Raw genomic sequence first — 12,780 nt, 5'->3', positions numbered from 1 at the left:
ACATAGTGTCTATTCACTGCTTTTCCAATGCCTCTGAAAAGTCATTCAAGTGGGGATCGCTTTTCAGAGGAGCGACAGTCCTTGCCGCATGTGTAAACAAACCCTGAATAAGTAAAAAAAAAAAAAAAATGAAGCTGAGAGGGAGTTTAGTGGTTTCTTAGAAGCCTGTCAGGCAGATTTGTTAGCTGACACAGCTGCAGCATATGAAATGGCCTCAGACTAGTAGTATATTATTAGTGCTTTATTACATAACAATCACTGTATGTAATTATCCAACTGAAAACCACACTGAATAACGTCACATAACATTTTGCCCTTTTACAACATTTGTCTCAGCCAAGACACCGTAGTGCAAGCTGCAGCCGCCATGTTCGGTTAGGCTAGTAACCCACATAGGAGATGCCAGCAGCGGCCATCTTTGATGTGGGCAATGTTCACTTAGCTTTTATTCGGTATCAGTTTCCTTTTGCAAGTTTTGTTCCGTGCATTGAATGTTTTCCTGAGGTAAGCTGACAGACACAATGAAATGAGGGAGATTTAAAGGTAAAAGATTCTGCTGTACACTGCATGAACTACAACTCCCAGCAGCTCCTCTTCCTTTTTCCTGCTGCTTTTAGCTGAGCATTATATGTGTGCTGCTGACCATCCCCTGCACCCAGGAACATGGGGGTTGCAAATGATCATTTCTGCCATGGAGGGGCTCTACCATTGTTCATTATTGTGCTTTGTGTTGATGGACACAGCAGCGTCTGAACGCTGAGGCGCATGAGTACAGTGGTTCTGTCCAAACACACTATGCGCATGCGTGTGTAATCACTGAGCCCTGGTTCACACTGATGCAATTTCAGATGTGAATCGGATCGCACGACAAGGGAAATAACATTGGTTTCTATGGAGTCTGTTCACATCAATGCCATGCGACTTTGACAAAAGGTCCTGTGCTTCTTTGGTGCGATTCTATAGTCCATAGGCTTCAAAGGAAATGCTATCTGCCCTCTTGTCATACGATTCCAGCCGGTTCGACTTCCCCATGACAGAAATCGCAGCTGTATCCAAATCACATCAAGTCGCAAATTCACTTTGAAAATCGCACTGAAAATTGCACTTAGCTTCACACTATGGATGAGCTCCGGCGTGTTCGCACAGCCCACGTGCGGAGCCCGCCAGGAAGTCGGCACTGCGCTGCGCTAATCACAGGCAGTGAGACATTTCCCGATCTCTGCAGCTGCGCATCGGGGCAATGTCTCACTGCCTGTGATTTGCATTTTATGGAAAGGGCCAGGGATTTTTTTTTCTGGTTTTTGGTTCCATAGACTTCAATGGATCAAAAATGTGTATTGAAAAAACGCAAAATGCACCTGGAGTATGCAAACTGCAACCTGCATAGGTGTGAATCAGGCCTTCCTGCACCCTAATTGGGCAAAGCTTTGGGCACAGAATGCACAGTGCAATGCACAGTGCATTTGGCAGGGGCGAATACATGCTGAAAACTCTGCCAATTCGGGTGTTCCCAGAACGGGCTGAACAACCAATGTTGGGCCCAACCATTCCCCCAAATCTAATAGGATTGTGTATACAGTAGTAGTGGATTGCGAGCATAGTTCATTCCAGAATCATGCTTGTAATCCAAAGCACTCGTATACCAAAGCGGGTTTCCCCATAGGAATCAATGGAAACTCAGATAATTTGTTCCAGTGTCACTGCTAGTGTATGCAGTATCACATGTGGCCAGAGGTGGGGAGGGGGAGCCGGAGATGCTCGGAGGAGCTCAGAGACACTAGGAACCAAGCGTCTCCGAGCGTCACCGGCGCCGCAGGACCTCTGGCCACATGCGGTACTGCACACCCCAGAGGCTTGAATCCTGAGTCAGGATTTTAAAAGAAAACAACTCATATTGCCAAACGCTCATAAAACGCTTTACTCGTAATCCGACGTTTTACTGTATAGGATTGTATGTTTTGTTTTGTTTTTCCCCTTTTTATTGATTGAACTACATGGACTTGTGTCTTTTTTTTCAACCTGACTAGCTATGTAACTTAGACCACCAGAGCACAGGGGACCGGTACAGAAGAGCAGAGGATCAGGTAAGTAAAACTGCTTTACCTGGTCCCCCTTTGCCATAAACGAGCAATTAACCCTTCCACTACAGGCACAGCTCTAATGCAAGGGAGGAGTTTTCATTTTCCCACAGTTTAGCTTTAACCGCTTGCCAACCAGCCGCCGTCATACGGCGGCAGGTTGGCTCAGCTGCGTGAATTGCCGTAGGTGTGCGTCGGCCGCTTTTAACCACTTCCCGACTAGCGCACAACGATGTACGTCGACAGAATGGCACGGGCAGGCATATTGGCGTACAGGTACGTCCAATATTCAATGCCGCCCTGCCATCGGGAGCGCGCCGCCGGCGGCGCGCTCCCACGCTGGTCGGGACCGGTCCCGGGACCCGCGGACTCGATCGCCGCGGGCATCCCCGCGATCGTCTCACGGAGCGGCCGAATGGAGGAAATGCTGTGTAAACAACATTTCTCCATTCTGCCTAGCAACTAGTGACGCTGATCTCTGCTCCATGTGATTGGAGCACAGTGTTCACTAAATGAAAGCCCAACCCCCCCACAGTTAGTAACACACCCCTAGGAACACTTAACCCCTACACTGCCACCCACTGATTAACCCCTTCACTGCCAGTGTCATTTACACAGGAATATTATTATAGCAGTGATTACTGTATAAATGACAATGGTCCCAAAAATGTCCGATGGGTCCCCCACAATGTCGCAGTCACAATAAAAATCGCTGATCGCCGCCATTACTAGTAAAAAAAAAAATAATAAAAAATTATTAATAAAAATGCTATAAAACTATCCCTATTTTGTAAACGCTATGACTTTTGCGCAAACCAATCAATAATCGCTTATTGCGATTTTTTTTTTACCAAAAATATGTAGAAGAACACGTATCGGCCTAAACTGAGGGAAAAAAAATGTTTTTTTATATATTTTTGGGGGATATTTATTATAACAAAAAGTAAAAAATAATGCGTTTTTTTTCAAAATTGTCGCTCTATTTTTGTTTATAGCGCAAAAAATAAAAACCGCAGGGGTGATTAAATACCACCAAAAGAAAGCTCTATTTGTGGGAAAAAAAGGACGTCAATTTTGTTTGGAAGCCACGTCGCACGACCGCGCAATTGTCAGTTAAAGCGACGCAGTGCCGAATCGCAAAAAGTGGTCTGGTCTTTGACCAGCAAAATGGTCCGGTCTGCAAGTGGTTAAAGTGGTTGTAAACCCTTCACAACCAGGTAAGCCTATAATAAGGGTTTACTTCTACTTTGTCTCCCTGCAAAGGTAAAGCATATTGGGCTACTATGCATCATATAGTAGCCCATTATGTGTCACTTACCTGACACAGGAGCCAGCGATGTCACTGCTGTCCCTTGTAGTCCGGAGCGTCCATCTTCTTCCGTGTATCGCTGCTCCGGACACTCAGCGCCGGAGCAACGATGACGTCACTCCCGCGAATGCGCACAGGAGCCGCCACTAACGGCATATCGCCGTTAGCAGCCTGCCGCTGTTAACGGCGACGGTGCGCCTGTGCACCGCTGTTTACGGCGCATGCGCCGTAGACAGCGGTGACTGTCTTTTAGTAAATATCTCCTAAACTGTGTAGGTTTAGGAGATATTTTTTGGACCTACAGGTAAGCCCTAATCTAGGCTTACCTGTAGGTCAAAGTGGTTTGTAAGGGTTTACAACCACTTTAAGAGCAATAGCAACTTAACTTAACCCCCTTGATCGCCCCCTAGTGTTAACCCCTTCCCTGCCAGTGTCATTTATAAAGTAATCAGTGGATATTTTTAGCACTGATCGCTGTATAAATGTCTCTGGTTTCCAAAAAGTGTCAAAAATGACCGATCTGTCTGCTGCAATGTCACAGTCCCGCTAAAAATCGCTGATCACCGCCATTAGTAGTAAAAAAAAAAAAAAAGAATAATAAAAATGCCATAAATACATCTATTTCGTAGACGCTATAACTTTTGCGTAAACCAATCAATATATGTTTATTGCATTTTTTTGTTGAATACATATTGGCCTAAACTGATGAAGTAATTTATTAAAAAAAAAAAAAAAATGGGGGGGATATTATAGCAAAAAGTAAAAAATATTGTTTTTTCTTTTTTTTTTTTTTCAAAATTGTGTTTTTTTTTTTTTTTGTTTTTTTTCTGTTTATAGCGTAAAAAATAAAAACTGCAGAGGTGATCAAATACCACCAAAAGAAAGCTCTATTTGTGGTGAAAAAAAAGGACATTGATTTTATTGGGGTGCAATGTCGCATGGCCACGCAGTTGTTAGTTAAATGCGACGCAGTGCCGTATCGCAAAAAAATGGCCTGGTCTTTAACAAATCCTTCCGGGGCTGAAGTGGTTAAAATTAAACTGTTGAGACTAGAGGGGTCTTCTTTGCGATTTTAATAGAAGTGATAGTAGAAAAATAGACGGATTCGGTTGAGTTGGCGGCTTGTAGTTTATGGTCTCAGATCACGCCACTGACCAAGAAATGACCACGTTGCACCTTAGCACTTGCTATGTGGGTATAGGCTGGCTGTTGTAGAGAGTTATTCCGCCCTCTAGTGGTGTGTGAAGGTAATGGGTAAAGCTGAAGGTAAATCCAGCTGTTCTCAGGTTCCATTCTTGATAACAGATGTTCTGATAGAAAATCAGATGCCAACAGTCCTGTCCTCTTATAATGAAGATGCTATCTGCCTACTTGGCTGTTTTTTTTGGTTAAATGATGTGCCACTATAGCTGTATGGAGCCCTGTTACTGCCATATACACCAAAGCATGGCATGACTTGGCACAGCACCCTGATTTGCATCACTAAACCCACAACAGTACAGTCAGTGTGTATTTGCAATAAAGCATGCTTGTTATACGCTCTGTGGAACTTAAGTGGTTAATCCTCTGCATTGTGTAAAAAGGCTTTTCACTGATCCTCCCCTTCTTCCACTGTCCCCAATCCATCTCCTTATAGTACAGAGCCCCAGGATGAACTCTGCACATGCTCGGTTTGATGTGTACTGCTAGAGTGTGTTTTTTTTTTTTTTTCTTGGGAGGGCGCATGTGATCAGCACAGGGCCAATCAGCACTGTCCAAACAGAGGGTCAAGGGTTATGCAGTCTCATAGGACAGTCAGAGGAGAATGAAAACTGCTCCTACAAGCTTTAACCAAACATTGATAGAAGTCACAAGACTGCTATATACTGCTGATGAGAAAAGGTTTTTAGCAGTTTATATTTACTAAAATAATTGCAGTTCCATGTTCTGTGTACTGTGGGAGATCAGATATAGTGAATGCAGGCTCCTGGGTTTAGTAACACTTTAACCCCCTATACACTAAAATTCAAACAATCGCTCAGTGGGTGGTCCCGACGGCTGCATCCCACCCAACATCCTGTGATTGAAAAATTGATGGTGCCCAGCAGAAAATTGTCAGCCAAACAGTGTCTGCATCCAATCAGATGCAACCCTGTTCTGGTATTCTGACAGCTGCTGGCGCCAACTGTCCGAATACTGTAGACCAGCAGGGGGATTCGTCTATCTGTGCTATATAGCATGGATGGAGGAATCTGTTAAGCCCCATACACACTATCAGATTTTCTGCTGATTTATTTGTCTTCAGATTTACCAAAACCAGTTAGTGCAAAGGCCTGCCTGATACACATTGAAACTCCTAAGGTTTGACCTCATATTATATGTTTTTGGTAAATCTGAAGACAAAAATCGGCAATCTGATAATGTGTATGGGGCTTTAGATCTTTTTCATCCAGTCCTCTGGCTGAATGAATACAATCTAATAGTGTATGGCCACCTTTTAGACCTGGTGAAATGGGTTATTTTAAATGACCTGTTATGTTTTGGTTTGGGCTTTGAATTTTAAATATTTAAAATGTAAAAAAAAATAAAAAAAATAAAGCGAGCTAGATACAGCGCCTTGAAAAAGTATTCATACCCCTTCAAATTTTCCACATTTTATCATGTGACAACCAAAAACATAAATGTATTTTATTGGGATTTTATGTGATGGACCAACACAAAGTGGCACATAATTGTGAAGTGGAAGGAAAATGATAAATGGGTTTTTAATTTTTTACAAATAAATATGTGAAAATTGTGGGGTGCATTTGTATGGCGCCCCCCGGAGTCAATACTTTGCAGAACCTCCTTTCACTGTAATTACAGCTGCTAGTCTTTTTGGGGATGTCTCTGCCAGCTTTGCTCATCTAGAGAGGGACATTTTTTCCCCCATTTCTCTTTGCAAAATAGCTCAAGCTCTGAACAGCAATTTTCAGTTTTCAAAGTCTTGCCACAGATTCTCAATAGGATTTAGGTCTGGACTTTGACTGGGCCATTCTACCACATGAATATGCTTTGATCTAAACCATTCTATTGTATCTCTGGCTGTAAGTTTAGGGTCGTTGTCCTGTTGGAAGGTGAACCTCCATCCCGTCTCAAGTCTTTTACAGACTCTTAACAGGTTTTCTTCTACGGCCGCGTACACACGGGCGGATTGTCTGCCCAACTAAGTTCGTCAGACAATCCGACAGACAGTCCGTTCAACTTTTGAATGAACAGACTTGACCACACACGATGAACAGACAGTCCGCTGAAAGCTTGCGCGATGACGTGTACAGCACGTACGACGGGACTAGAAATACGACGTCCAATACACTGCAATGCAACCTTCGGCGTGTAAATCCTTTCTGAGCATGCGCCATACTTAGTCCGTCCAACTTGCCTACTCACGAGCGGACTGTCCGCTGAAACCAAGTTTGGACGGACAAAATTACGGAAATTCCAAAAGACTAAGTCCGTCAGACTGTCCGCTGAAAAAGTCAGCTGAAGCCCACACACGAGCGGATTGTCCGCTGAAACACGTTTCAGCGGACTAAGTTGTGCAGACAATCCGCCCGTGTGTACGCGGCCTAAGATTGCCCTGTATTTGGCTCCATCCATCTTGCCATCAACTCTGACCAGATTCCCCGTCCCTGCTGAAGAAAAGAATCCCCACAACATGATCCTGCCATCACCATGTTTCACAGTGGGGATGGTGTGTTCAGGTTGATGTGCAGTGTTAGTTTTCTGCCCTCATAGCATTTTGTTTTTAGGACAAAAAGTTAAATTTTGGTCTCATCTGACCAGAGAACCTTCTTCCACCTTTGCTGTGTCCCCCCCATGGGACTTCTTATGGCTTTCTTTTAACAATGACTTTCTTCTTGCCACTGTTCCATAAAGGCCAGATTTGTGGTGTACACGACTAATGCCGTGTACACATGGTCGGAGAATCCGTCGGAATGCGTCCTATCGGACCGTGTCGTCAGATAATCCGACTGTGTGTGGTATGCATCGGACTGATTCTGTCCGAATCTCCGTCGGACCCAATTTTTCAACATGTTGGAAATATTTCCCAACCAACTGGGCCGGTCGGACCTAATCCGATCATGTGTAGAGAATTTTGATCGGACCAAGTGCCACGCATGCTCAGATCAAATTCCTACATCAAAGCTATTGGCTACTAGTCCCATCGTAACGAAATTACGTCATCACTTTCTGAATGATCGGATTTTTCGACAACTTAGTCCGACCGTGTGTATGCAACAGTTTCGGACAAGATCCGAATGGCAAAATCCGACGGACAAAATCCGACGGATTTGGTTGTCGAAATCTCCGACCGTGTGTACAGGGGCTTATAGTTGTCCTGTGGACAGATTCTCCCACCTGAGCTGTGTATCTCTGCAGCTCCTCCAGAGTTACCATGGGCCTCTTGGCTGCTTCTCTGATGAATGCTCTCCTTGCCCGGCTGGTCAGTTTAGGTGGACGGCCATGTCTTTGTAGGTTTGCAGTTGTGCCATACTCTCCATATTCGGATGATGGATTGAACAGAGCTCCATGAGATGTTCAAACCTTATTTTTTTTATAACCTAACCCTGCTTTAAACTTCTCCACATCTTTATCCCTGACCTGTCTGGTGTGCTCCTTGGCCTTCATGATACTATTTGTTCACTAAGGTTCTCTAACAAACCTCTGAGGGTTTCACAGAACAGCTGTAGTTGTATTGAGATTAAATTACACACAGGTGGGCTCTATTTACTAATTAGGTCACTTCTGAAGGCAATTGGTTCCACTAGATTTTAGTTAGGGGTATCAGAGTAAGGGCCAGTTCCCACTGGTGTGATGTCCAACATCTGATGTGATTCACACCGCACTGCAAATCACATGCGATCTCTGCGTTTTATGCGATTTCAGCAATACAGAATGGCTAAATTTGCATCACATTCTGACAAAAACTCACACAGGACCCTTTTTTTTTTTTTTTTCCAAATATAATTTTATTGAGTTTTCATAACAGATATACATAGACAGTTCCCAACAGTCGGGCCCACACGTGGGATTTTCATATGGTTTGGTACAGCAGAACACAGAAATAAACATATACCTTTCCCAGAGGATCGAGCGGTACCAGGTCAGCCGACCAGGAGATATTGGCTCATAAGCACTACACATATACCGCCTAAAAAACCATAGTATGTAGCCCAGCATAGTATACCACTTTCCTCTCCGAGCATTGTCTGCTATCAAGATTCGGTAACCTGCGGGTCCGACCACAAGGAGAGAAACAAAAAGCATGAGAAAAGAGAAAGAGCAAGAGGCAAGGGGGGGGAAATGGAGGAGAGGGGGTGGGTAGCAGGGCAGAGAAACTAAGGGCAAAGAAGGGATGGGAAACGGCCACAGACATGGCAGGCAGGACTCAGGACCCTTTTTTTGGTCCGCAACAGAATCCCATGCGATCCGATTCCTGTCCAATTTTGCAGTTCACATTGCGATATGCGAGTGGCGTGAAAGACGCTGGCACCAACCGCCCTATTTAAGCCAGCCATTAAAGATAGAACATTGCTGGATTATCTCGGCTCCTCTGTGTTCCTGGTAATTCTGCATCCTGATCTGTGGACAACCCGTTATGGACCCGGCTTGCCTTGACCTCGCTCCCTGATATGCCAGTTTGACCTCTGGCTTGCATGTGGGCTTTGCTTCTGTTCCTGCCTCCTGTGTATGACCTTGGCTTGCTCTTGTTTATGCTCTGGACTGATTTATCCTGTATGACCTCTGGCCTGGCTCCTGGCCACGTCATATTGTGCATGCGTGTGCGCTGATGCGCACACCTGAATGTGAATGTCCATGTTGGATTTGGGCGACATTGCCAGTGCTGCGACAGCCATGTCCCTGACACATGTAGTGGATTCGCAGGGTTCCCGCATTGCTGCAATGTGAACCGAGTCTTTAGGGGGGCTGAATAGAAATGGACGCCACACTTTTCACATATTTATTTGTAAAAAATTTATAAAAAAAAAAAACATTTATCACTTTCCTTCCACTTCACAATTATGTGCCACTTTGTGTTGGTCCATCACATAAAATCCCAATAAAATACATTTTATGTTTTTTTGTTGCAACATGATAAAATGTGGAAAGTTTCAAGGGGTATGAATACTTTTTCAGGGCGCTGTATCTGAGTTCTGATACAGTCAGGCTCACTGGTAATGCTTGTCTGCAGGACAATGTACTTCTTCCATTCTAAGATTTCTGATTACGTTGTTTGTCATGGCAGGAGAATGGAGCCACCGAGAGCAGCAGCCAGCCAGTCGCCTCAATCTAGCGGTGTGCTGGACCTTTCCTGTACATATGATATATCAAAGAGTCTTCTTCACCCGGAACCCGCAACCGCAACGTTGGTGGAGGATTCCAGCTGTGCCTTAACCTGGGCTTCACCAGCTTCTTCACTAAACTACACTGGTAGGGCTTACTCTTCCTATTTGGGTGCTTTTCAGTAAAAGGGAAGATATACTATGCAAACTATAATCATAATCAGTTACTAAATGAACATTATACAAAAGCAGGGCTTTTTTTCAGCGGGAAAGCATGCAAACACAGTTCCGGTGTTCTGCCGTATAGTGTCCGGCCATGAAATGGTGTCCGCCCCGTACTGCGCATGCGCAGTACGGAGCAGACGAAGCTTCGGAAAATTTCCGAAGGTGAACGGCGCCTGCGCCGTGAGTGGAGGTGGTAGCCCCACCATCCAAGCGGACATAGGGTTGTGAGTATTAAAGGGCCCCTCGCGGGCGAGCTTCGCTGGCCACGCTTCGGGCTCGGCCTCGCTGCGCTCAGCTCTTTTTTATTCCTACTCTATGTCCACTTGGATAGTGGGGATAGAACCTGGACTCACGGCGCAGGCGCCGTTCATCCTTGGCAATTTTCGGAATCTGTGTTGCTGTGTACTGAGCATGCGCAGTACGGAGCGGACACTATCAGATGGAGGACGTTATATGATAAGACACCGGCACCCTCATCACTAAGTGCACATAATGGCAAGGGGGGCTGGGGGGTGCGGGAGGGTCTGTTGTTGCTGGTGGGTGATCTATTCTTGCTGGGGCTTCTTATGTTGCTGGGAAGGTCAATTGTTGCTGGGAGGGATCTACTGTTGCTGATGGAGGTCTATTGTTGTTGGGAGGGATCTACTGTTGCTGATGGAGGTCTATTGTTGTTGGGAGGGTATTTTGTTGTGAGGGGGGATTTATTGTTGCTGCGGGTCCAATGTTCCTGGTGAGGCATCTATTGTTGCAGGGGATCTTGTATTGCTAGGGAGGTCAATTGTTGCTGGGAGGGCTCTACTGCTGCAGCAGGGGTCTATTGTTGCTGGCTGCTGGGAGATTTAGGCTGGGTTCACACCATTGCAAATTGGATGCGCATTTTCCGCATCCAATTTGCAATAGAAGGGAGATTCTGAATGGCTCTCTATGAAGCCGGTTCACATATCTCCACTGCGGCTCCAGTGCGAATTTGCACTGGAGTCCTGTGCGTCTCTTGGTCTATTTCAGGCCTGAATTGAGCCAAAAATTCGGGCTGAAATCAGACCTGAAATGTTGAACGGGGACACACAGGACCCCTGCTGCGAGCCGCATCGGTATTAAGTGTGAACCCAGCCTTATTGTCGCTGTAGGGCGACTGCTGTTGCTGGGTGGGTTTTTTGTGGTGAGGGGAGTTTATTTTTGCTGGGGTTGGGGGTCTTTTGTTTCTGGTGGTGGATTTATTGTCACAGGGAAGGGGGGGGGGGGGGGGGGGTGTGGCTGCGCGATTAATCATTAAGAATCATTATCGCAATTTTTTTCCCTCTTTGCGATCTTGACTAAGTATTTCCCGATTCTTTCTATGCTGAGAATTCTCTCTGCTCTGCTGAAGCCACAGCCATCAAAAGAAAGGAAAAAAACAAAAAACGGGCAGTCTGCCAAGAATCACAAGGTTCTTTAGCAATGGAACTTAAGTATAAACATTGTAACAATTTGTCCTTTAGATCAAGGGAATACGCTTTGGTGTTTACATGAGGGAAGTTTAACCACCTAAACACTAAACCTTTTTTTTTTTTTTTTTTTTTTTGTTGGTTTCAAGTTAAAATCATTATTTATTTATTTTTGATAGAAGATTACTTAGAACCCCCAAACATGTATATATTTTAAGTAGAGACCCTAGAGAATAAAATGGCGGTTGTTTTATATTGTTTTTATATGTCACACTGCAACAGTCATCTGTTTTCATCCGCGTATTTAGCTGCTTGTCTGCAGTTGGCCTTTAACCACTTGCCGACCACTGCACGCCGATGCACAATGGCAGCAGTGGGCAAATGGGCGTACCTGTACGTCCCCTTTAATTAGCGGGCCCTCGCGCACCCGCCCCGTACAGCGTGACCGTGCTCACGGGATCCGCGGACTAAATGTCCGCCGGTCTCCCGGCGATCGTGTCACAGAGCCGCAGAATGGGGAGATGGCTATGTAAACAAGACATTTCCCCATTCTGCCTAGTGACATGACAGGGATCTACTGCTCCCTGTCATCGTGGGCTGTGATCACTGTCATGTGAGTTGAAGCCCACCCCTCCCCCCTATGGTTAGAATCACTCCCTAGGACACACTTAACCCCTTAATCACCTCATTGTGTTTAATCCTTTCCCTGCTAGTGTCATTTACACAGTAATCAGTACATTTATATATCACTGATCGCTGTATAAATGACAATGGTCCCAAGATAGTGCCAAAAGTGTCCCATGTGTACGCCATAATGTTGCAGTCATGATAAAAATCACAGATCGTCGCCATTACTAATAAAAAATAATAATAATAAAAATGCCATAAATGTATCTCCTGTTTTGTACACGCAAACCAATCAATAGACGCTTATTGTGATTTTTTTTTAACAAAAATATGTAGAAGAATACCTATCGGCCTAAACTGAGGAATACATTTGTTTGTTTATATATATATATATATTTGGGGGATATTTACTATAGCAAAAAGTAAAGAAATATTGCTTTTTTTTTAACCACTTGAGATCCGCGCTATAGCCGAATGACGGCTACAGCGCGGACCTCCTTTGCCTGAGGGGCGCATGCGGCGCGCTCTGTGATCGGCGAGTCTATGAGACTCGCCTGATCACTGATCCGAGCAAGGGGTCGATCCCGACCCCTTATCACGTGATCAGCTGTCAGCCAATGACAGCTGATCATGTGATGCAACGGAGCCGGTAATCGGCTATTATTCCTCCTCGCGCTGACAGCGACATCAGTCCCGATCACGGCCAGCCCTGCCAGTGCCCACCTGCCCCCTGCCAGTGCCACCTTAATAAAACATAAGTGCCCCCGTCAGTGCCACCCAGCAGTGCCCACAGTGCCACCCAGCAGTGCCCA

General features: G+C 45.2%; 1 protein-coding gene across 1 annotated transcript in view; it reads left to right on the top strand.

The window, feature by feature from the left end:
- Positions 1-399: 399 nt before the first annotated feature.
- The window catches only part of SHLD1 (shieldin complex subunit 1), a 281,025-nt gene continuing 268,644 nt past the window's right edge, over positions 400-12,780 (top strand). Inside the window, exons 1-2 of the mRNA XM_077485503.1 lie at positions 400-504; positions 9,656-9,840. Of these exons, the coding sequence (XP_077341629.1) occupies positions 9,660-9,840 (181 nt within the window). The 5' untranslated portion in view covers positions 400-504; positions 9,656-9,659. The remainder of the gene's footprint in view (positions 505-9,655; positions 9,841-12,780) is intronic.

This window comes from Lithobates pipiens, unplaced genomic scaffold (genome assembly GCF_037356315.1).
Source record: "Lithobates pipiens isolate NorthernLeopardFrog02 unplaced genomic scaffold, aLitPip1_a1.2 Scaffold_18, whole genome shotgun sequence".
NCBI classification, from domain to species: Eukaryota; Metazoa; Chordata; class Amphibia; order Anura; family Ranidae; genus Lithobates; species Lithobates pipiens.
The sequence above is the reverse complement of the archived record's forward strand: the minus strand, read 5'-3'. Positions and strand labels throughout refer to the sequence as shown.